The 25,468-nt window shown below is 34.5% G+C and overlaps 1 protein-coding gene across 4 annotated transcripts in view; it reads left to right on the forward strand.

Moving 5' to 3' along the window:
- The window catches only part of TrpA1 (Transient receptor potential cation channel A1), a 67,830-nt gene extending 49,354 nt beyond the window's left edge, over positions 1-18,476 (forward strand). For 2 of the 4 annotated variants that reach the window (XM_089727153.1, XM_089727156.1), the window contains 18 exons: positions 751-841; positions 1,757-1,826; positions 3,140-3,265; positions 3,827-4,123; positions 4,879-5,118; positions 6,214-6,321; positions 7,272-7,450; positions 7,837-8,116; positions 9,021-9,190; positions 11,499-11,643; positions 12,346-12,444; positions 13,109-13,376; positions 13,710-13,915; positions 14,434-14,622; positions 15,230-15,502; positions 15,615-15,774; positions 15,965-16,095; positions 16,854-18,476. In XM_089727153.1, coding sequence (XP_089583279.1) covers positions 751-841; positions 1,757-1,826; positions 3,140-3,265; positions 3,827-4,123; positions 4,879-5,118; positions 6,214-6,321; positions 7,272-7,450; positions 7,837-8,116; positions 9,021-9,190; positions 11,499-11,643; positions 12,346-12,444; positions 13,109-13,376; positions 13,710-13,915; positions 14,434-14,622; positions 15,230-15,502; positions 15,615-15,774; positions 15,965-16,095; positions 16,854-16,997 — 3,176 coding nt within the window. In that variant the 3' untranslated portion in view covers positions 16,998-18,476. Of the gene's footprint in view, positions 1-750; positions 842-1,756; positions 1,827-3,139; positions 3,266-3,826; positions 4,124-4,878; positions 5,119-6,213; positions 6,322-7,271; positions 7,451-7,836; positions 8,117-9,020; positions 9,191-11,498; positions 11,644-12,345; positions 12,445-12,499; positions 12,608-13,108; positions 13,377-13,709; positions 13,916-14,433; positions 14,623-15,229; positions 15,503-15,614; positions 15,775-15,964; positions 16,096-16,853 lie in introns of all 4 variants that reach the window. The other 2 variants (XM_089727169.1, XM_089727160.1) reach the window with 1 other exon arrangement.
- The last annotated feature ends 6,992 nt before the right edge of the window (positions 18,477-25,468 follow it).

Below are 25,468 nucleotides of genomic sequence, written 5' to 3' on the forward strand. Positions count from 1 at the left end.
ATGAGGCTTTAGCCAGCTCTCGGATATCAGCACAGCATGAACGTCAGTATTATCAAAACTTTCCAGAATTTCACTATAATGACTGGGCACACTTTGCGCATTAATGTGACATAAATTTAGTAGGCCCGAATTTTTGCTAAAACATCGTCGTACACAGTCACCAAGAGTACCAGTAACTGAACAAAAACTATCCTCATTTAACGAAGAAACAGGAGAAAGAGATTCATTGGCAGAAAGATAAAGGTCGTCACATGAATTACTCATAAATTAATCAATGCAATACAAATACAATGCACAATTTAAATATATATACTATTATCTTATATAGAAAACAAATTTTATAAAAGTTATTGATAACTTAAAGTAAATGCAATGAGTTCAAAAACAAAAAACAAAAAGCTGATTTCTCTGCACCACCCGCCAGTCAACACACACCGTATACATAATAAAAATAACAATACAGATTATTTTCAGCACACAAAATCAAAACAAAAAATTATAACAAATTATAACAACAATGATATGTACAAAATAAAGCAAGAAAATATTAGAATAAAAAAAAAAAAAAAACAAAAGAAAACTTTATTTAGAAAGAATAGAAATATAAGATATAAGAAAAATATAAGAAAGCTTTATTATCCCCGTTCCATCTACTTGAGCTATGAATGTCAAAAGAGCATCTTCTCTGTGCAGCTTGCTCATGAAAGTAAATTAATTTTGACAAAACTACATTCTGTCAATAAATTCCAGACCTTAACGCTAAGGATAACGCCGGGAACACACCGCTCCACGTGGCTGTCGAGAATGAAGCCCTCGACGCTATAGAGTATTTGTTGCAACAGTGAGTATTTGACTTTACTTATCTAAGGAATTTCAACTTATTAATACAACAACTTATCTAAGAAATTTCAACTTATTAATCCATAATTGAGGTGCTGCTTGAAATAAGCATTTGGTTCTACGCAAGCCCGTGGTTGAGTTAATATTTCAAAAATAGATTGAAATAATAATGTCCTATCGTGGTTTCCATGTCAGAAGCGAATTTCTTTGTGATCAAAAAGGTTTACGAAACGTTTATATATATTACGTTTAACGTTTATAATATCTTAAGAACACATTTATTTATTAAAACATTTATTAAAAATTATTAAATATTCAATACAAAAAGAGACAATAAATCATGGCACACACCTACTGGTATATAAAAGAAAGAGATAGGGAGAGAAAGTCGCATGGAGGGGGCATAACGTTTTCTCCTTACGTTACTATTTCTGTTAGTCAACTCTTACCGCAAGCCGGTTTAATGAACTTTGTGATAATTACTAACCGTTGCTGGCGATGTTTTGTATCCAAAAAAATTAACGATTTTCTAGGCTTCTTAAATAATTGTAAAACGTAGATAACATAGACTGTAAATCTTTTATTTATTTCTGAAATACAATAAGAGTATCCATTCTTGAACCGATTTTTATTTGTCAATCTCGAAGCTAATAGTTAAGCTGCAACTACATTTTACCTGTCGGCAGCTTAAAAAAAAGCTTTATTTATTAATGAAGACAATATTTACGAAGAACAATATTCCCAAAACAATTCACTTCTGATACAGCTTTGAGTTATTGTTTTGTTTTTAACGTACTTCCTATTTGTCGTCGTTGCGTTGCTGACAGTTATTTATCTTTCCTGTCATAAATTTCGATTTTATAACCAGAAATATATAGCTCGTGCGTGCATTTGAAACTTTATATTATTGTTCTAGACACGTTGAAACTTCTGTCCTCAACGAGAAGTGTCAAGCTCCAATACACATGGCAACTGAACTAAATAAGGTAAGAGATGGTTGGTTTTCCAGTTGCTTAAAAATATAAGCCGATATGAAATTCAATTGCCTGTACCGTCGCCCATACTTTATTGCTGAAGTCCATGGGCGACGGTAACCACTCACCATCAGGTGGGCTGTATGCCCGTCTGCCTACAAAGGCAATAAAAAAAATAAAAAAATAACAGACTTCATAATAAAAATCTATATAATTTATCTCTCTCTGTGCGTCGTATTCCTCAGTTCCGAGGGTCGTGACCTTTACTGAGCACTTGTTAGGACTATGTTCCTCCATTCACTCCTGTCCTCCGCGCAGTGGATAGCGACATTGATGCTGGATTCCAAAGTCGTCTTAATTTGATCGGACCAGCGCATGGGACTACGCCCCCTAGGCCTCTTCTTTCCACTTTGCCGCTGATGAGAAGTTTTTCGAGATTGGCACCCTTTTTCCCCGCAACGTGACCAAAAAACTCTAAAATTCTACGTAGGCAAATGTTGGAGAGTCTTAAGGAAACGTCTAGTTCTTCCAGGATAATAATTACTTTATACTGGGTGATAAAAAACCATGTATGTTTCGGCCTAGCGTAGTACCGAAAGATGCAGATATGTAGTAACGTCTGTTTGGATTTCAGATAGCCAGTATAATTAGGTTAAGGTTAGATGTCGAAACATAATCTACCTTGGCATGATTTATTGTTATTAAAATGGGGTAAATGCGATTCAACTACGTCTAACTAATCATACTAACGGCCCATAGCATGTTGCCAACCTGCGCAACTAGATACAATCTTATTATTTAAAAAATGAAATCCATTTCATGTTCATTTTGAAAATAAAGATTAAATTACGACAGAAACAGCGTAATTTGTACACTATATCCATCTCATTTGCTTTATAAATTTGGCCGTTTGCGATTTGTGTTCTTGGGGGTATTCATCTTATCAGAACTCAAAAACAATAGGATCTAGCTTCATTAAAAATTAATTGTTCTCCACAATTATTTTAGAGTTGTAACCCTCAAGAATCTCGCCAAACGCAATCCTTTGCAAATTTATTGTTTTAGGCTTTCGTTAGCCACGCAGACAATTAAAACGGACTTCTATCTAATTTGTGTTTTAACATCTTTGGATGTTTTTCGTGCACCGCATTTAGATTAATTTGTAGTCGAAGCAGCTGGTGTACAAACCGTAATTAAATTCATAACGAAAAATCATATCTCTCAGGTCTGGACAGAAATCAAGAAAAACACCCTTTCATTTATTATAAAGGTCAACAGTTATTTCTAATCACCAAGTTCTCAATAAATAATATGATGTTGCTCAGGTATCTGTACTGCAAGTGTTTGCGAAGTACAAGTCCTTGTTCAACGTCAATCAAGGTGGCGAACACGGCAGAACCGCTCTTCATTTCGCTGCAATACACGACCACGATCTCTGCGCCAAAATATTGGTACGTATTTTTAAAGACCTGTTTTTTGTATTAAAAAAAAGCCACGTAAACGATTAAGAATACTTCTATACTTAATATTATAAAGAAGAAAGATTTGTTTGTTTGTTTGTATTGAATAGGCTCCGAAACCACTGAACCGATTTGAAAAATTATTTCACTCTTTGGAAGCTACACTATTCCCGAGTGACATAGGCTATAATCTTTTTTGAAAAAAATTAAGGAACTCCGATAATGTAACCCAAGGTGTAAAAAAATTACCTAAAATATTCTTTAAATCGCGTGCCCTGCGAAAACTATTGATGATAGAATAAAATAATATATTACGACTTAGTAAAACACATTATTTTTACAAAAAGTCTCGCGACAGCATATGTCTCACACTTATAGCTATGCCGAAATAAGTGTTCTTTTATTTTTAAAAATAAAAAAACGTCAAAATATCGTTGAAATTTTTGTTAGAGACCCGAGCGGGGCCGGAGCGGGCCGCTAGTAGGTATATAATAAAGTTACATCCATATCGTATAAAAAATTAATACTGGTAATGAACCAATTTAACAACAGATAACCGATCTGGACGCTGAATGGAAGAAGCCTTGCAACAACGGTTACTATCCCATTCACGAGGCGGCAAAAAACGCTTCGTCAAGGACTATAGAAGTGTTCCTGCAGTGGGGCGAACAAAGAGGGTGTACTAGGGAGCAAATGATTTCCCTTTACGACAACGAAGGCAACGTCCCTTTACACTCAGCCGTTCATGGAGGTGATATCAAGGCCGTAGAACTGTGTCTTCGATCCGGAGCAAAAATATCCACACAGCAACATGATCTGTCAACACCTGTGCACTTAGCTTGTGCTCAAGTGAGTATTTTTGTATTATAATATATAAATATTGAAACGAGCGAGGTTTGAACAGTCCGTGCGACTACAGCTGGGTCCTGGGTGACGTGCGTGAAATCCATAAACTATCTTTGTTTTAGATTGAGAAATTATGAATTCATAAACACCCTTAAAATAAATAGTATGGTTAATTTCAAAATATATTTTTTGTTTCTATTGATGATTACACTCAAAAGGACTATATGAAATACTAATGTGATGTTATAATTGAGCTTACGAACCTTAATGGGGGTCATTAGAGTCCATAGAGATCAAAATTTAACCTTTATTTCGGTTGATCGATTAAGTAAGGCAGTGTCACCCTTAAACCGGGAATCCATATTTCTGGAATGTATATTCAGGATCAAAATACACCCACCTTCGATACAAGGGACGTAATATATTAGTTACTATGTATGGTAGGTATATTAACTTTGAGAGCCGTTTCCTGACACTGCAAATACATAAAAAACTTAATCATCAAAACACCTCTTCTTTTTTCTCCACCTTATCCCACTAGGTGGGGTCGGCATAACAAATTTTTATGCCGACCCGATGATTTTATTCCGAAATCTCAACACTCACTCCTCTCATATTCGACATTCACACACTCCATCCATGTCTTCTTCGGTTGACCTCTTCCCCCTCTATCTTGCACTACCATTTCCTAGTCACATGCATTAAATCATCAAAACGCCTGTTTAATTAATGCCCAATTATCTTGATATCACATCCAGGGAGCACTGGACATCGTGAAGTTAATGTTTACTATGCAACCAAAAGAGAAGCATGCGTGTCTGACATCCTGTGACGTACAGAAAATGACGCCTATTCATTGTGCCGCCATGTTCGACCACCCGGAGATCGTAAACTATTTAATCAACGAAGGCTCTGATATCAACCCTCTGGATAAGGAGCGAAGGTCCCCTTTACTTTTAGCTGCATCTAGGGCGGGATGGCGTACGGTTCACACTTTGGTAATAAAAATATTTAATAAATTTTTTTACACTAACATTATATTCCGCAATCTACATTTTTCAGAAACGTATTTTTACTGAAATTGAAAATAATAAAAGCAAATTGATAACGGATTTCACGACGAACAATGATAATAAACAAATAATAATAGAAAAATTTTTTTTAACACTTTTTTATTAATAACGTAATCAACAAGCTTTACGTTAGTAAGCCTCTTGCTAAAATAATCACTCATGAAATAAAATTACCTACATTTAAAATCCGTTAGCTAATTTGTGGACCTCTTATCTTCTAAACCCTAAATATGCAGAGACTTTATAGGTCCATAAAGCGCAGTGGCGATAAATTAAAGAATTTTACATAAATCGCAGCTCTAGCTTAAATGCGACGACTTTATAAGCTAAACAGCGAAACAGAGGTCACTAACATTTTAAGTTGGAAATTATTTTAAAATTTCATGCAAGCTTGTCGTGTATTAATAAAACGTTGCATGCGAGTTTGATATTAAAATTGTGATTTTAATCAGGATAAAACCTATATCATGTTGATTGAGTCTTTTAAAAAACCAATCTACTGATTGACCTGTTTGGATTCTAAAATTAAATTTTATAAATTTACATAATCGAATTTGTACTCGGAAGCCAAATTGTTTTTATATAATTTACATTGAATAGTCTTAGATAATTCTGTTTATGAACGACTATGAGGCTAAATTTTTTACTGTTCGAGACATGAATTGAAGTCTCAATATTTATTTATTAATTACGTAGGTGGGTGAACATGGTCATGGTCCGACTGGTTTCATGTTGTCATCTGTTTTAAGACGTCCTGTTCATTAGACCCTAAGATACAATGCATATGCAGCGGAAATAGGTAGTGAAGTGAATGGTGAAGTGGTAAAACATGGTATGATACCGTAAACATGGTAAATAGGAAAGGGCGGGCCAGAAAGAATTTAGGAAGCTATGGACAATGCTGTTGTTGTTACACCGGATGTGTTAAGGATTAATATACTAGCTATAGATCCCATGTAGGCTATTGTAAGTGTAGCATTCTCTAAACAGCTAAAAAAGCATATAATTAATAATGTATAGATACGCTTGGGTGCTGACATACAACTAAAGGATATCAACAGTCGCAACGTGTTGCATCTGGTCGTCATGAATGGTGGTCGCCTAGAGGATTTCGCTGCGAGCTGCAAGGTTAGTACACATGGATTATTCACTGAATTCTCTGTCGATTAAAAAATAAATGAAGAGCTAATTCAGTAGTAAATTAATGAAACTATTTATTATTGTCACTCTACACACACGCTAGTAAAAGCTTCGAAGTAAATATCAGAAACGTCACTGCCCATTTCGGGATATTAGGTTAAAGCTTTATATCTAGGATAGTCCGCCGGTTAGTCTAGAAAGTTCATTTTTTTAATTATACATTTGCTTTAAAAGTTTAGCTTTACACCTGTAGCTTTCAATTTTATTTCAGTAATTCATCAAGTTCATTGTGATACAGATAGTCTGAGGGAAACACGAAACCCGTTTCTTATTGTTTATATATTTATGTATTTATGTATTTATGTATATTTATGTTTTGATAATTTCGTAACATAATAAACTGTGCAGATTCTCGAGAACGTTACTAAGTCTTATTATTTATTTGAGCGCGGAGATTCGTGAACCCTAATAAACCCAATAACAAGATTTTAGCTGAAGCCTAATTTTTCTTCAGTTACTAGATAAAATCCTGTCCCGCTTAAATTAGATGTTTTTGCTTTTAAATTCGTTTCTTTTAACATGAAACTGTCACAGAAAAAGAATAGAATCAGATAGAATAGAATTTTCTAACATATGATACTTATTTTATTTAGTGTTTTTTTTTTTTGGTAAAACAAATGAACAAAGTCCAGTAATGCTTTCGTACCCTATATTCAATATCCTATGCATATTGTAAGCTTGAAAGTTAGTAGAGATGACTGGATGAATATAAGTACACAAAAACCTCAAGACGAATTTTGATGAAATTTCAGAATATATCATACATACATTACAAAAGAGTTTCAATTTTTTTTTTCATGCGATTAACGTAACTTTAGATTGGCCGGGCTTGCTTTGTCATCTTCATTTTCATTAACTTTTGCACCAAATATTTCCAGGATCACTGCGAGAAAAGTCTCTTACAACTATTGAACGAAAAAGACAACACCGGGTGCTCGCCACTCCACTACGCAAGTCGTGAAGGTCACATCAGGTCTTTAGAGAACTTGATACGCTTGGGAGCTTGCATCAATCTCAAGAACAACAACAATGAGAGTCCATTGCATTTCGCTGCAAGGTCAGTTCATTAAACTTTAGCTCATTATTGCCATCCATGTCAGTTAGTTCGTAATTTAATCGTGGTTCATAAAAAAATCTTTGGAGATTCAGACTTATTATTAATCGACTTTTTAATTTGATCGTATTTCGCCTTCTCGCGTTAAAACTATAATCTCAAAACTTACTAATTTTACAGGAGAGTGTTTTAAGGGTTTAGTATGTGATATTTTTAATATTAATCATCTTTGCAACATTTATTTGTTATTTTTTACCAGTTACATTATCTGTCTTTTAAAGTAAGACAAAACTATATATTAATTTTTTTGTTGAGGAAAAATATCAATCTACACCATTTTCTGATAATGCTTCCGTATTTAATTAATACGTTTGTTGATATAATTTCAGATACGGACGCTTTCATACCGCCTGTCAACTCCTCGATTCTGATAAAGGCACTTTCATTATCAATGAGAGTGACGGCGAAGGCCTAACTCCTTTACATATAGCTTCACGCGAAGGACATACAAGAGTCGTGCACTTATTATTAAACCGCGGGGCCTTGCTTCATCGAGATCATAATGGAAGAAACCCTTTGCACCTGGCCGCTATGAGTGGATATACAAAAACCATTGAACTGTTACATTCTGTTCATTCTCATTTGTTGGACCAGATTGATAAGGATGGGGTAGGTTCTTGTTTTTGCTTTTTTTAATTGCTTAGATGTGTGGACGAGCTCATGGTCCACCTAGTGTTAAGTAGTTATCGGAGCCCATAAACATTACAACGTAAATCTTCTCTTCGAACACACATCCTTCTATCTGAAACGCATTACTGCTTCATGGCAGAAATAGGCAGGATGGTGATGATATCTACCCGTGCGGACTCACAACGTCCTACCACCAGTGATTACGCAGATTATAATTTTGGCGGTTTGATTTATACTACACGATGGAAGTCCTTCCTCCACTCCTTCACCGTCGAAATCAATCGTGAACATTTATTAAGTACATTTTTTCTTTAGGTAAATTGGTATGTACCTGCCAGCGGGAATCGAATTCCCTTGCATCTCTTGTAACGAATGCACCGGGAGTCTTATCCTTTGGGCCACGACGATATCGTTTTAAGAAAATAATTTTTGTCGCCTATTTATGAATCCGAGTTCATGGCCCATCTGATGCAAAGTTGTGTCACAGGTGCCCATAATAATGTCACAATGAGAATGCCTCCACCTTGAGATATCAAGGTCGATGTTTCAATTGTGGTATATAACTGTATCGCTATTCAAACCGCAACTCGTAGCTGCTTTGTGGCAGGATATTGGTTGAAGATCTCAGCACTCTAGCAGTAGAATACTCCAAGAACGCTGCTGCCCAGTCTGCGGTGAATATACGGTTTGTTTCCACTTAAATTAATCACGATGGCATAGGGCTATGCTAAGTTGACCCCATAAACACCAAATAACGCAACTGCCCTTCCAATCATGAATATTATAAGGAATATTTAATGTATATTTGTAAAGAAACATTGAAAATAACGGATACTAAAACAGATACAAGTGAATTACCTTCAAAATCTTTGAAATATTCCAGAATACTTCTCTTCATTTGGCCACGATGGAGAACAAGCCGTCGTCCATTGCTTTGCTATTGTCTATGGGATGTCGACTAAGCTATAATAATATGGATATGAGCGCAATAGATTACGCTATATACTACAAGTTCCCTGAAGCCGCTCTTGCTATGGTCACTCATGAGCAAAGGTGAGTTAAACTTAATTTTGTCTCGTAAAGATCTCGGTTTCAATCATACTCTTTGTATTCTAAAGTTTTTCAGAATTAACTATCATGGTTATTGTTCGTCTACTGGGTCTAGAACAGATTATTTCATATAAACAATAGTATATTTTTTAGGTATATTTATAGTATATTTTCAATAGGCTTTTTGCCAATGAACTTGCTGATTTTTAGTTGTATTAATGCGTTTTAGCTCAATTACCTTCGGTGGTTGTGATTGTTGGTAGGTGGTTTCAAATAATGTAGGTACACTCCGTACACAAACACAAACAGTTTATTTAATCACATACACACAAGAAGTTAACAAAGAGAAAGAAGGAGTGACAAGCACAGAGATAGGTTAAACAACAACAAACAAATTATTGAAAAATAAATACTTTTTGTGAGAACGATATGATGTGTAAACAATTCCAATCTTTTAACTAACTGCCCTCACACTGGCTCATACATTACACCAAGCTCGTTCGTATGACGTAGCATTGTCCGTTTCCATTATGTCGTCACGTCGTCCGTCAGATTCGTATCGTAACGTACATAATGTAAACGTATTTTGTTGTGTGAATGTATACAGTACATGTTAATATTATTGTTATTGTTATGTTATATTGTTGTATATATTATGTGTTGTGTAATTTATATATAGTAAATTAATATATAATATATATATATATATATCTCTCATGTTTATATATTGTAAATAATATTTAATAGCTATGTGGAGTAAGCCCACAGTTTATTATACAAAAAATGGAAGTTATTTTTATAGATATTTTTTATTTTTATTAATCACAATATGCACACATGGTATCGATGCATCGCCAGCGCAATGGTAGTTTTTTAATGTCCTTCTTGAAGAAGTCAGGTGTACGGGAACCAATAAACTCTTAATTTTTTATTTATTGTTTAGATGGGTGGACTAGCTCACAGCCCACCTGGTGTTAAGTGGTTACTGGAGCCCATAGACATCTACAATGTAAATGCGCCACCCACCTTGAGATATAAGTTCTAATGTCTCAGTATAGTTACAACGGCTGCTCCACCCTTCAAACCGAAACGCATTACTACTTCACGGCAGAAATAGGCAGGGTAGTGATACCTACCCGTGCGGACTCACAAGAGGTCCTACCACCAGTAAATAAGTATTAATTTTTTGTCTTGTTTGAAGTTATTTAAACTTTGGAAAATGTAAAATTCTGTCAGCGTAAGATTTGGTGAGTAGGGTGGAAGACGCAAAGCTTCTTGTAGCTTAGGGACTGTCTTTTGCGTCATTTGAGGTCCAAAATTAAATGACGCTTCAAATGGCCAGTATCTTAAAATGGCGATTACGTAAAGACCTATTATTTTATTTTAACTTTCAATATTCTTTTTTTGGTATTTAAATTAAATTCCTATGTTTTTCGGACTCTGGATTATTATTTTGGATTCTTCATAATGACGAAGTACCCAATATGCATTAACTGTGATAAGTTTTATAGCTAATATTATAATTTTGTTGCTGTAAATGCACAGACGAGTTCACAGCCAACACGATGTTATGTGGATGTGTTTTTAAATATCACAAGGTGTTGCATCCTTATACATCAGATTGAATTCTCTATGGTATAATTTAATATACTCGTAGATACGTATCATTCTTCAACGAATAGAAATAGAAACTCATGATATTTTTAAGTGCGTCAAATAATACATCACCCTAGTTTCTCTTCTAAATCACAATTTTTAACCAACTTCAAAAAAGGAGGAGGTTCTCAATTCGACTGTATGTTTTTTTTTAATGTTTGTTACCTCATAGCTTTTGACTGAGTGAATTAATTTTGATGATTCTTTTTATTTATTAGAAAGCTGACGCTTCCCGTATAGTCCCATTCCAATTTAGTCCAGTTCTAATAATGGTATCTATGAGAAAACCATATAAGTCTTAAATTTGCATTAAGTACGTGCCCGACAAATAGATGAATAACTCAATATCACGCCAACCGATTTCGATGATTATTGTTTTTAGTGTATATTCATTTGTTTTGGAATATCTTTTTTAATCTATTTGAAGTCGGTTTTGGTTAAAGCATGTATGTCTATTTACAATTATCTATCTGGAATCTGAAAATGTTCAAGAAACTTGCAGCGCTGCACACAAATACACTGGGCGTTTTGCCAACGGATGCTTTACACACTTTACCTTAATAATGAAATATTATTGCTTATTAACGATTATTATACAGTAATGTTTGAAACCAAAATAGGAAGTAATTTAACGGACCTATTGTAATAATTTCAGAGCCAAAGAAGTTATGGCATTACGTTCAGATCGCCATCCATGCGTGACCTTGGCTCTCATCGCCTACATGCCGCGAGTCTTTGAAGCTGTACAAGATAAGTGCATTACCAAAGCCAACTGCAAGAAGGATTCAAAAAGCTTCTATGTAAGTCTGGGTAGCGGATAAACTTTTAGCTTAATCATCGTGAAAGGTAACATTTTCGTTGTATCGAATTTGACGCATTTATCAAATTTTAGGGTATGTATTTATTTATTTAAATAAACATAAAATATAATATAACAGTAGAAAGCTTGTTGTGTGTGTACCAAAAATGTCTGTACATCGTCATCGAGTGCGTCATATGTAAGCAATACGGAAACAAAAAGGTTATTTTGCCCTAATTCCTGTCACGTTTTATACTTGACGCAAACATTGTCATTTCGACCTCTTGGCTTTTTGATTTTAACGGTGTATTCTGGTCTACAAATATATTTTTTGAAGTGTAATGCTTTTAAAACCGCTTTATCTCTAAAAATAATTCGAATATTGAAACACATGTTTCAGCATCGTACAGATCAAAACTTTGAAAATATAAAAAAAGTCTTATCAATTTTTGAGATCAGAATATCCTCTTAATTTACTTTTTCTGCCGCTTAAATGAGGTTAATTCTAAAGTTTCAAGTTCTTCACCGTAGTACTGCTTCGTATGTTGTAGTAAATATTTTTCCTACACTCACATTAGACTTGTTGCGCGACGGTAGTCTTCCGCCTTCAATCATGTAAGTACATCAGTAGTTACAATTGCATGACGAGTTGATGTGACTGAAAACGCTCCTAACTATAGAAATCTCAATTTAAAAACTATAGATCAAGTACAGCTTCGAGGCGCTCTGCCCTCAATTGATGGACGAGGACGGAACTAGGAAATCTCAACAAGCCCAGCAAATACCTTTACCGGCTCTCAACGTAAGTCCGTAAATAAGTTACGTATTTTAACTTTATCTTTTTTTCCTGATCACAGATTAAGTATTCGTTCAAATACTACCAGAAATCCAAGCATGAAATCGAAGCGCTAAGACTGGCGCACAATGACCCAAAATATCGTCCAGAACCGTTGAGTGTTATCAACGTGAGTCGATAAACGAACACTGACGTCTGGCTTTTTGTTAAATGTTATAACTCTGGCTCGGAAAGACACACTCTACGTATAAAACTTGTTAAATAAGAAATAAAAAAAAGGACACGTTCCCTGGTAACGATCGTCCTTTAGGCAAAACGGTGCTATCAGTAACAAAGAAAACACTAAACTGATCCGTCATTGTTTTAATGCGATATACCTAATATAAATAATTCGAACGTATTTTTATATACTAATGTAAGATAAGTAAAAGTGTTTTCGTTAATAATATAATCAGGGTATCACAAATCATCCATTACGTAGATTGTGCCATTCGTAACAGAGGAAAAGAAGATTCACGCTCTGTCCCACCAATTTGTACGTCTTTGTTAAACTAATTACACTTTCTGGTGGTGGAACATTCTGTGTTTACACGAAATATTTGTACATACACTTGAACACGCTGCTATTTTAGTGATCGATTACATTTTAATAAATTTTGGACCTATCTAGGCGATGGTAGCACACGGGCGTGTAGAGCTATTGGCGCATCCCTTGAGCCAAAAATACCTGCAAATGAAGTGGAATTCCTATGGAAAATACTTTCATCTCGTGAATGTGCTGTTCTATTGTATTTTCCTGATCTTCGTCACTGTGTATTCATATCTTCTGATGGAGCACGTGAATCCAATAAATAAAAGGGAAAGGCGTCGGGTTGGTGATGTCTATTACAATTACACCGCTACAAATCGAACACAAACAAATTGGGATATTGATGCAGGTAAATAAATAAAAACATGCTTAGAGCCTTATAAAATTAAAAAAGATAAGACTTACAATAATCTAAGGGGCATAGATAAAAATGATGTTTGATCATTAGTAAACGCATCATTTCCGATATGGACTTTTCAATTTAATTATAGGCCAAGTAAGGTATTAGGGACGGAAGACTTTCGAAAATTGTCAGCCAGCTCCGAATAATAATTAAACTGAGGCTCAATGAAAGTTTAAATCTTATATAAAAGCGACATTTTCTTTTTTGGACCGCGACAAAAGAATGTTGATTCTTTTCAATTCGGACTTTAATCTAATATGTTAACATAATATCTTACAGATTTCGAAGCCATCTTAATTATGTATACAAGCTCTGTGGTTATTATGGTTTATATTTCCGTCTGTATGATACGGGAAGCATATAATTTAAAGCAGCAAAAATGGCATTACATAGTGGACCCATCTAACCTTGTATCTTGGACATTGTATATTAGTGCCACTATAACAGTATTTCCAACTCTCTATGGACATTATAGTAATTATCAGGTAATTTGATTTAAGTTATTACGTTAAAGAAAATTATTACTATATTTTTTTATAAAAATTTCACTTACATCCATCTTCAAACAGGATTAATGAAATTTGCTTATTATTAAAAACAGCTTATGTCAATTAGTAATAATTACTAGAAACACTGAACTAAAACAAAACAATCACAAAAATCCAAAGACCTACATAATATCTTTAAATTTATATGTAATTTCGTAAACTATTAAAAACAAAGAGACAGAGAGAGAGAGAGAGAGAGAGAGAGAGAGAGAGAGAAAGAAAGAGAGAAACAGAGAAAGAAGGAGAGGGAGAGTTTGCTTTATTAAACACCAAAACCAATGAAATGCGAAAAATTAAATACAAAAAAATACAATGGGCGGTTTTATCGCTAAGACAGACAACAATCACGTAGAGAAGAATCGCATCAGGAAACAAATTACCCGCGGTGTAAAAATAAAAATAAATAGAAATTATGTTGACATAAAAAACTAATCGTTATGTAAATTAATTTTCAGTTCTCAGCGGCATCGATAACCGTATTCCTATCTTGGTTCGAACTGTTATTGCTGCTCCAACGTTTCGATCAAGTCGGGATCTACGTTGTGATGTTTCTCGAAATACTCCAGACTCTCATCAAAGTGTTGATGGTTTTCTCCATTCTGATCATCGCGTTCGGCCTGGCCTTTTACATTTTGCTCTCTAAAGTGGGTTCAGTCGAAATGGTATTTATAAACTTTACTACTCTTGGAAAAACACAAATATTAGCATGACCTGTATTCAGGGGCCTGACTAGAATAGTCGTTGTGACACAGAACGTCCCCATGAATTTAAAAAGCAACAAATATAGCTTTGGACTTATTTTAATTGAACAGCTCAATTCCTTCTATATTCTATTTATTTTCCTGCAATGTCTCGTATCTAGTAGTCTGTTTCTTTCTTTTTCTTTTTCATTTTTGTGTTTTTTTCTTTTCTTGTTACACTTTTTTCCAGGAGTGGTGCTTGTTTTAGAAAATTTTACAGTTTTGTTATTTTTCAGATTGAGTCGTTTTGGTTGTATAAAAAAAAACGTTAATTTCATGACGTCATGAAAATTTATTCGAAATGTTTCAATCGAAACTGGGAACTTATTGTTTTATTATAATTCGTTAACAAGTTAAATCGATTTCCAAATTAGTCGTCTTCTTTTCAAACAATAAGAAACCCATCACGTAATATTTGAATGTACTTGTAAGCCAAGCGAATGTGCCCAGCTAGGCTCAGCGACTTGTAACGGAAACTATGCGACGATATACCTACGATCTTTCTTTGCAGGGGAATCACCTTTCTTTCAGCAACATCCCTATTGCTTTGATGAGAACATTTGCTATGATGCTTGGTGAATTAGATTTTGTCGGAACTTATGTGCAGCCCTACTACAAGGATGACTCTGATATAATTCTGCCTTTCCCGATACCGACGTTCATAATCCTTGCTCTTTTCATGATTTTGATGCCTATACTTCTAATGAACTTGCTTATTGGTTTGGCCGTTGGTGATATTGAGAGTGTTAGGAGAAACGCTCAGCTGAAACGGCTGGCTATGCAGGTTCGTCAAACACCAGTTGTATTTAGTCGATTTCATTGAAATTTACATTTAAATGTAATATATAGGTATCATAAAACAAAATATATGAGAAATTATAATGGCAATTTTGTAGGTCGTCTTGCATACCGAACTTGAAAGAAAACTACCAGCATTCCTATTGGAGAAAGTCGACAAACTAGAACTGATCGAATATCCAAATAATAAGAAATGTAAACTCGGATTTTTGGATTTAATCTTGCATAAATGGTTCTGTAATCCTTTCACAGAAGATAGTAAGTACATATAGATTTTGTTACACATTTTTATTACCCTGTATTTTATAATTAAGTACACTATTACTGTAAGATTTACTAGCAAAGCGAAATAAGTCCTGAATGGATGCTGTTTAGTAGAAAAAAATTAACCAAATAGTATTTTTCAACCATGGCTATTTTGAAATGCTTACAATGTTTTTGAAATCAGCTGGCTTGGACTTAGTTTTGGAGAACAACGACGATTACGTAACGGAACAAATGGAAAAGCAGAAGCGTAAATTTCGTGAGATGCAGAATGTATTGGACCAACAATATTTGCTACTCCGGCTAATTGTGCAGGTATTGTTTAGAAAATAATTTTTATGTAATCTTTGATCAACGGAAGTAATAATAAAATACTAATACATGGTAAGAGCTATATGTAAAGATATATCCTCCTGCTTGCGTCGAATAATCCTCATTGCTGATGGTAGTGGCCTCCTTCTGATAACTTTCTCTTGGATTATCCTGCGTCACTTCTACCTATCTCCAGCTCGGCTGTGTAGATGGCAACGTTGACTGAAGTGTTGAGAGTAGAGCGTATCTGGTCTGACCAGCGCTTTGGACTCGCTCGGGCTTATGTTTGACGTTTCCGATACTTTACAGTTTACTTGTCACAGCAGACTAATATACTGTGTCATATTACTGTTGCTTGCGTTTTTTTTTATTATTGCTTAGATGGGTGGACGAGCTCACAGCCCACCTGGTGTTAAGTAGTTACTGGAGCCCATAGACATCTACGACGTAAATGCACCGCCCACCTTGAGATATAAGTTCTAAGGTCTCAAGTATACTTACAACGACTGCCCCACCCATCAAACCGAAACGCATTACTGCTTCACGGCAGAAATAGGCGGGGTGGTAGTAACTTCCCGTATGGACTCACAAGAGGTCCTACCCCCAGTAGAAAAGTCAGTATTTTTAATGTTTCGAATATTTTACAGTTTACTTGTCACAGAAGACTGATATAGTGTGTCATATTACTGTTGCTTGTATTGTTAATAGATTAGTGTCGATTATTTCTATAGCACGAATGAATAAATTACTTATTTTTCAAGAAAATGGAAATCAAAACCGAAGCCGACGATGTGGACGAAGGCGTATCGCCGAACGACACTAAAGTGGTTCCCCGCTGGAGCTCTCATAGGAACCGCAAGAAGTTGCATTCGGCCCGAGCTGCATCATTTAACAAGTCGACTTGATTTGCGCATCTTTTTAGCTTCAAATTGAAATAGGGATATTTCTCATTCATCACAACACGTAGCTCTGAGATTTCTAATTTTTTTTTATTGGGTCACACACGACTTGTCGGCGCGAAAAATCGCAGTTTAAGCCTTTATTGCTCTCCAGTCACTCTCTAATAACCATATAGAACAAACGAGTGAACCCAGTCACTCCACAACCATGGCCTTAAGCACCCGGTACCGGACACCTTAGAAAGTCCTAAAATCACCTCCCTCAAATTAGACTTGCGGTACAAACAAAAATATAAGCTGTAAAATATATATGTAATTCCCTAAATAAATACAGGACGTAGGCTGGCCCGACAAGACTTTATTAATCAAACACGCAACCAACATCTTCAACATCGGTATCAACATACATCAACTTCAACTTCAACATTGACTATTTATTAATGCCTGTAGACAGCGCAACATAAATCCCACCATATATCTCGAGTGCTAAAATCGAATGCTTAATGATTTGTGGCTTTGTGTGCTGTGTGCTAGTGTTGTCTAGCTGTGGGATCTTACAATAACGTTTTACCACCAGTAAAATTTGGGTTTGGTCATATTCATTTTTAAGTGTTATTATCGTCGAAATAGCATTTTAAATAATATTATATGAGAATAAGAAGTAAAGATCTTATTGGGTATTTTTCTGTATTACGCCTTTCCAACTACTGTTACTTCTCCTTAATTTGTCCGTAGTTTTGTTTCCCTACTTAATCACTAGTAGCCTAAGGGGCTATTCGGCCGTTATGATTAAAGGTAAGATCACGGACCGAAACCTGAAAGGATTCGCTAATACTGGGCCTAGTAAGAGCAGTACTTCGCTGAATCTTCTACCAGATTGGATTCGCGGCCATTATTTGGGCCATTATTGTGAAAGACGTGTAAAGAAGAAACAGTAGATACAACTAGCATCTACAGCGGCATACCACAGCTTGGGATTTTTTTTGCTTTTACGCTTAATAATATTATAATATTATAATTTTTAAGCTTAATACCTTTTTTGGGAGTTCTCTTTTAATTCTTTATTTAATTTTTGTCTCGTCGCTGTGTGTTTTGTAGTGACTTCCGCTACTATTGTCCTGCACTAATGCACGTGTCATCAGGCTTAACGTAGATTAATTATAATTAATATAATATTAATCACTTGTATTGGTGTCAAATTATTGTTAAGTATTTAAAGAACTATTTATTGTAATAGAAACGAACTATACGTACATTTATCTATTTTTAACCGTTACAATAGGTTCTGAAGCTGCACTGACATTGCTGAGTTCCTATTATAACTCTCCAGACATCATAATCATAGAATTTTCAAGCTATTGCATAGATTTTATCGCGGCCCTTGAACGCGGCTTGAGAGCGGAATCGTGAAATTCTGTAACGAAAAAAACCTTCCACCCCTCACTACGCCTACTATGTAGCTCGCGTTCAACACATTCACACGTTGCGCTTGTGTAGTGTTTAAAGTAAGAAGTCTAAACACCGATTTATGTACTATCAAAATATGTAATATAATTTCGTGGGTAACACAATGATAGCGCGATTCAGCTTTTGCGTCATCTATCGGCGCCATCTATCGACAACAAACGGAATTGTAAAATAGAAAATGATCTTTTATTGTTGTTTTAATATTAAATTATTATTGTCGATTTATAATTGCATAAGTTGATAAAAAATGCTATGCAATAGCTTTACCGCGGCAGTCTCCGAGTGCCATATGTCCTTTTTTTTATTGCTTAGATGGGTGGACGAGCTGACAGCCCACCTGGTGTTAAGTGGTTACTGGAGCCCATAGACATCTACATCGTAAATTCCGCCTCCCACCTTGAGATATCAGTTCTAAGGTCTCAAGTATAGTTACAACGACTGCTCTACCCTTCAAACCGAAACTCATTAATGCTTCACGGCAGAAATAGGCAGGGTGGTGGTACCTACCAGTAACAATCAAATATTTGATATCTACATGTAAGTGTTACGATTCCGAATTTAATATTGAATATCTGTATTTATATAATCTGAAATGAGTAAGTCTAGTAAAGACGTTAATCGTAAATTTGTAAGCTTATGTTGGTGTTTTAAAAAATAGTTTATAAGTACCTACTAATTATATGATGTTTTACAAAGAGTTTAATGGTAAATTTTGCTTTCTACGTCGCTTGTCTGCTGAAGTACTCTAATGAATTTCATTTATTTAACATTACTTTTTATGTTTTTGCATTAATAAGTAATTTATTTACAGCGAAATTTACAATCAGACATTTTCTAAATTAAAATTTACAATATATTGATGTGACCGTTTTGTTTGAATAAAAGCTATAAGTGTCGTTGCTAGTCATTAAAAATATAATGTTATAACTTAATTAGTTATAGGAATATTGAATGTTAGTAGCTAAGTACTAGTACTTAATCTAGATAAGAGATAAGATATAGTTTTTCCTTTATAGATCTTGATAATTATAATCAACTAAAAGGTATATTTTTTCGGATTTAAAAACAAAAGATAAATATTCTAAGTTAGTCAAACTTTTTAAATCTATTAATAAAGTTTGACATTGGTTAAATTTCGTATCATCACAGAAACGTTTTAATAGTCTCTATAAACCTACGAATAAATAGATTTATTATTTATTCATAGCTATCAACTGAAATCGAAATCAAATGTTCAAAGTGAACTTCGAACACTACAATTAATATTTTCGTTAAATATTTACTAGTTATTGGTTTTCACATACTATACAAACAACCAAAATCGGTAATATATTTTTGTATGATAAAAAAAGAATAATATTTTTTTACATATTTTATTATATTACCTTACAGTTCGAAATTGTTTTTTTTTTTGTAAATTCATTTTCCATTTTTGATACTGCAAACAATATAAATTTGTGAAAAACAATGTTTATCTTAATTTGGTTCCCGAATGACTGAAGCTTATTTTTTTAATAATTTAAATAAATTACCTATACATTCGTGTTTAAGAGAAAACACGCGCGTCGTATGTGTATTTTCAAAACTTCCATAAGTCGCACTATGATTAAAAATCTAATTGAAAAAGTTTTTTTTTCTCTGTCAACTTAGAAATGAATATTAATAAGTGATTTTAAATGGAAATTCGGCCCGCGAATATATGACAGGATTTACAAGTATTCAGATAAAATATATAATATTTCATTATTTGTTTACTAATTAGACTTGTCGATGTCATTTGGTGAAATAAATATAAACCACTAGTGTTTGTTTTATTTTCTTTCTAAAAAAAACTTGATTCTCGTCAAACCACATCTCAAGTACCACTCAGCCAAGAAAGTACCGAAAAAAAGATCAATAATAATAATAATAATAATAATATAATAATAATACACAAAATGTTAGTTATTCATCCAAATTTATTTTCACCTTCAATGTATGCTCCTTCAGAAACGATATACTTACCCCAACGAATAATCCAATCATCGAAACATTTTATGTACGCTTATTTTCCGAATTGAGTTTAGTTTTCGCCGCGGATTCTAATTTATATCTTTTATCGAAAGAATACGAGTGCCATGAGCGGGTAATTTGACGAAAGAAGTCGGCTGAAGCCATATCTGATGAAGAAGGCTGTTGCTCGATAGTATTTGTTGAATTTTTGGTCCAAAGTTGGTTCACATTGATAGCACTGGGCAGCGAAGGCCATTGATGGTATCGTGGTACAAAATTCAAGAATTTTCTTTCCACATATCGGGTCTATTTCGTCGTATTTTCTCCCTTAAACGCCACATAAAGATCAAATATAATAATATTCCTTATTTAACGTTTGACCTTTCAGCAAGAACTCCTGGTACACACTGCGGTAGTCTAATAAAACAATCAACATAACTTTGACTTTTTATCAACTTTGGCGTGATTTTTTAGAGTTTTGGTTTAGTTGGAAGACGCCACTGCGAAGCTTGTTGACTGTTGTTGAATTAAGATTGAGATTTCAAGTATCCCCACAGAAAGTAGTCGAGCGGTTTTAAGTCACACGATCTCGGTAACCAGCTGATGTCGCCCCCACGCGAGATGATGAAGCCTTTGAATTTCTCATACAATAAATTTAATGTTTCCCGTACTGTATGGTAAGTAGCGCCGTCCTGTTGGTACCACATGTTTGTGAGATCCATACAATCTATCCTAAGCTATAAAAAGTTTGTTAACGTCATCCGATATCGGTCGTCATTGAGAGTGATCGCGGGTCCTTGCGGATCATCTGATGCTACGACCAAATATATTGTCAGTTATCGCTTTACCAAGATGGCCGCTATGAGCTGTCAAAGTTCGAGCGTCCCTTTTGAAAAACCATTTAAAAAACCCACAACTCGTCATTAGTAACAGCGCGTTTCAAGAATGTCGGGTCGGAATTGACACGTTCGAGTATGTTCTCAGCGAGCTGTATTGAGTTTTTAGAGATTCAGATCTTTTGGGCTTAGCCGAGCGGCAACATGTGTCATACCGAAGTGATTATTTAAAATTTTACGGGTCGCATCGTCAGACACAGAATGTTCGGCAGCTCTCTCTCTCTCTCTCTCTCTCAAGCTTCAATAAAAAATTTCAATCACTATCTCCTTCACTTTTGGGATGTTTAACTTCAGCTGCAGACTTTGATGGCCTACCAAAACGAAGCAAATTTTTGGTCACATCTCAATTTCTATTTAAACGCTTTGTACCACTCGTAAGTATGTATTTTTGATAAAGTCGATTCACTGTAAGCCTTCTGTATCATTTTCAGTGACTCAGAAGATTCACAAAATTCCATTGGCGATGAAAAACTGAAAAAAAAAACTCTGTTCGATGTTTTTGTCTATTTTGAAATTCCAAATATATATATACATATGTACTAGATATGATATAACTAAAAACAGCATTATAATTAATCTAAATAACAAATGCAACTTCGACTCCGCGTCAAAATGAAAAACGGTTGTGCCAATTTAACAAAAAAAAAAACAATAGAAATGAATTTAGAACTAATTTAAACAAATCATCCATTCCCGATTTTTCATCTATCATCTTTAACGGTAGTAGCCATTATACAGTTATGTATATTCATTAATTTCATTCATTTGCTATAGTTGGTACAACAAGATCACGGCTCCGTTGGCTTAAGCGAGCTGTTCTATTTTACTTTGAAATGACTTTTACTAGCTTGGCTTTTGGTTCACTGACCTGGAACTAAAGTTAAAAATTGCAGATCGCATTTAACGTTTGTTAGTTGTCTGATTTGAGTGCTTTCTTTAATTTATCAAAATTTACAAGCTTAATTTAATAAAAGCTGCATTTAATTCCGTTAAAGTTAGGGCATCAATTTATTTCCTATCTAAGTATCAAGTAAGATTCTACTGACTACAATACCGTACCTTAGAATAATTTCCTCTCTTCTGTCGTATTTTTTTCTTAATTATCGTTTGCAATGGATATTCGCCAAAGAGCTATGCATCTTTGAAGAGCACAATGAAACTTCATTTATGTACATGTTTATTTGAAAATCTTATAAAAGTAACCGAGATAAATTCACGATCCAAGGTGATTGACTACAATATCATAGTAAATTACTGAGAAACAGGTTTTGACCGATAGAATTTCCTTAGAGTTATCCTTGGGGAAAATGCTAAAGAATTTATTAAACTTTTCCACCACTCAGAAAAGTAATCCATTCTAAGTATTCAAATATTGTATCTACTAATTTTATGGAATGTGTGTATCGCTAAAAAAGAAGAAATCCTGCTATTCGATTAGATTTTGATGAGTCAGGTATTTTAGTTTCACTAAACAAACTGGTGTTCGTGAAAAAATAATTAGTATAACGTTGTAGACTAAAGCCTTTGTGAGTCTTGGTCATACAACATATAAAAAAGAAACCATATTATTTGAAAAAAAATTATCGTATGGTACCTGTCAGAAAACATCCTGGACATGTTCTTATACCAGAGCCGGATAATGAATGGTAAATTCTATATACTGAAACGTACTTTGTATGAACGAAATGATATCAGACAATTTAAATGTACAACAATAATGTTGTAATAATTACGACGTTGTTGTAAAACGTTTTAGCATTTACCGGATGTGTACGGAATATGACAATGTGGTGATAATTTATTTGTAACTGTGTCAACTGCACATCGTTTTCGAGTTGATTTAGCAATGCATTGTACTTTCCTATATTTAGAAACCAGCTATCTGTAATCAAAGTTTATTTCCACCTATATATATTTTTTAGATTTCGGTAAATAGTATCTTTGCTTTTCAATAAAATTAAAAAAAATTTTCGTCGCATCCTATAAAGAGTAAATTTTTTTTACAAACCAGTTTTATATTAGCGACTAATTTACAAACTGGCCATAATCATTCTTCCTGTAGTCAGTCTGCTTTTGATAAAATATGTTTACCTACTCCATCCGAACATCAACTTTCGAACTTCGAATATCGAATAATAATAATAGGCAAAGCTTGGCCACGTACAGAGTAAATTTATTTACTAAATACAATAAATTGTCATAATCAACCCCATCGAATGTCCTGTAGCCGACATTGAAGAGTGTTGTAAACATTAAAACATTTCGAGCGATGGTTAAAGTGGGAACCGCATGCATAATGCCTAGACGATTGGATTGAAATTGCATTTCAAAAGCATTAGACATCGTGAATGCCTCTGACCGCAACTGAAAATATGGTTTCAGTTCCATCATTGAAATGTAACACAATCATAATCCAGAATATGTCAGGACAGTGTGTCAATCTCTTTTATTTCTGTTATTTGCAGTTAATATTTGTACTGAAAATATTGATGCCGGAATTAATAATAGATTATTAGATTAGCTATACGGATACGGATAAAAGATGGACATTAGAAATTACAACATGGGAAGGACCAGCGGGCAAAAGAAGAAGAGGACGACCAAGAAGCAGATGGATCGACGAAATAATAGCAGCAACTGGAAAAGAATGGAGAAACAAAGCCAAGGATAGGGAAGAGTGGAGAAAGCTGGAGGAGGCCTATACCCGAATGGGGTTCCAAGCACAAGTTTATATTTAATTTTGTAATTTTTATTTGATAAGGTGTTTTTTTTCTTTTTTTTTCTTTTTTTCTTTTTTTCTATTTGTGTTTTGGAAATAAAATGGGCTTATTATTATTATTATTATTATTAGATTAGCTAGAGCCTGGGAATGCAAATCCAGCGCTAACAACTATACAATTCGTTTAATTGATAATATTCCGCAATAAGCTTCAAGTAAAGGGAAGGATCATGTTCGAAAATAACCTAAAATATTTATATAGATACTGAAATATGGCAAAAGACCGAAAGGAATGGAGTGGAAATAGAGGGGTGAAAGACTATTTGGCTTGAGCGACATTTCGCTTAATAACCGACATTTATCTTTGTAATTAAAGATACAACAATTTTATGTTTTTAATTGAACTTCAATGAAGATTACTTCAGTCAAATAGCTGAAGAAATGTTTTTGTTATGATATTGTTTCCAAATTAAACTTTTTTTTTACCTATGCTGATAGCCTTGAGAAGCTATTTTACCTTCGTCTTGACGTGTAGGTGAGCTCACGGGGCTCAAACAGGAAGTGTTGCTAACACTGGCCCTAGCAAGAGCATTCGGAAACGCGACTCACTGAGAAGATGCGGCGAGGAACTCAGTGGGCTGGGTTAATTTACTCGCCAAGCCCTTCGTGGCAAGCGACGGGTTCGGCGAGGACGGTGACCGGTGCTTAGGTACCTAAAAGCACCGCTAATGGATCGGGAGTTTTCGTGACGTGGTGCCTTTTCAAAGTAGCGCAATGATGCCGACTATATATATTTACTGACTGAGTCAAGCTTCAGGTCATCATGGAGATATTATAAACTTTAAATGGCTCTCCTTTAAAATTGCAAATATGTCTCTTAAGTCTTTTTTTACTGCTTAGATGGGTAGACGAGCTCACAGCCCACCTGGTGTTAAGTGATTACCGGAGCCCATAGACATCTACAACGTTAATGCCACCACATATCGAATATCGAAGCAGCATTTCTCTTAATCCGTTAACCAAAAGCTCGTATACTGTTCTACGATATACTATGTTACGAAATATATAGATTGCAGGTAGTCTAGCGTCGAACAATCAGTTCTCCACATTAATTAAAATAGGGACGATTCGCACTTGACCGATTGGTATGGGGAACAGTTTCCTGTCAAATGGCTATTGCGCCTGGATTGACTAATCAACATTTACTTGAGTCGTAAAGCGGAGATTGCAGTTTGATTCATTGTTCGATGTTTTGTTCTAAAATCGAGATATATTTTCACACTACTGAAAAGTGTTTTAGTAGTCGGATTCAAAACTAAATATTCTAATAGCTCAAAATTGAATAATAGGACCTTTTTACCCATGAAATTGACATATTGGCCATTTGAAATATAATTTATGTG

The sequence above is a fragment of the Bombyx mandarina genome, chromosome 01 (genome assembly GCF_030267445.1).
Source record: "Bombyx mandarina strain Sakado chromosome 01, ASM3026744v2".
NCBI classification, from domain to species: Eukaryota; Metazoa; Arthropoda; class Insecta; order Lepidoptera; family Bombycidae; genus Bombyx; species Bombyx mandarina.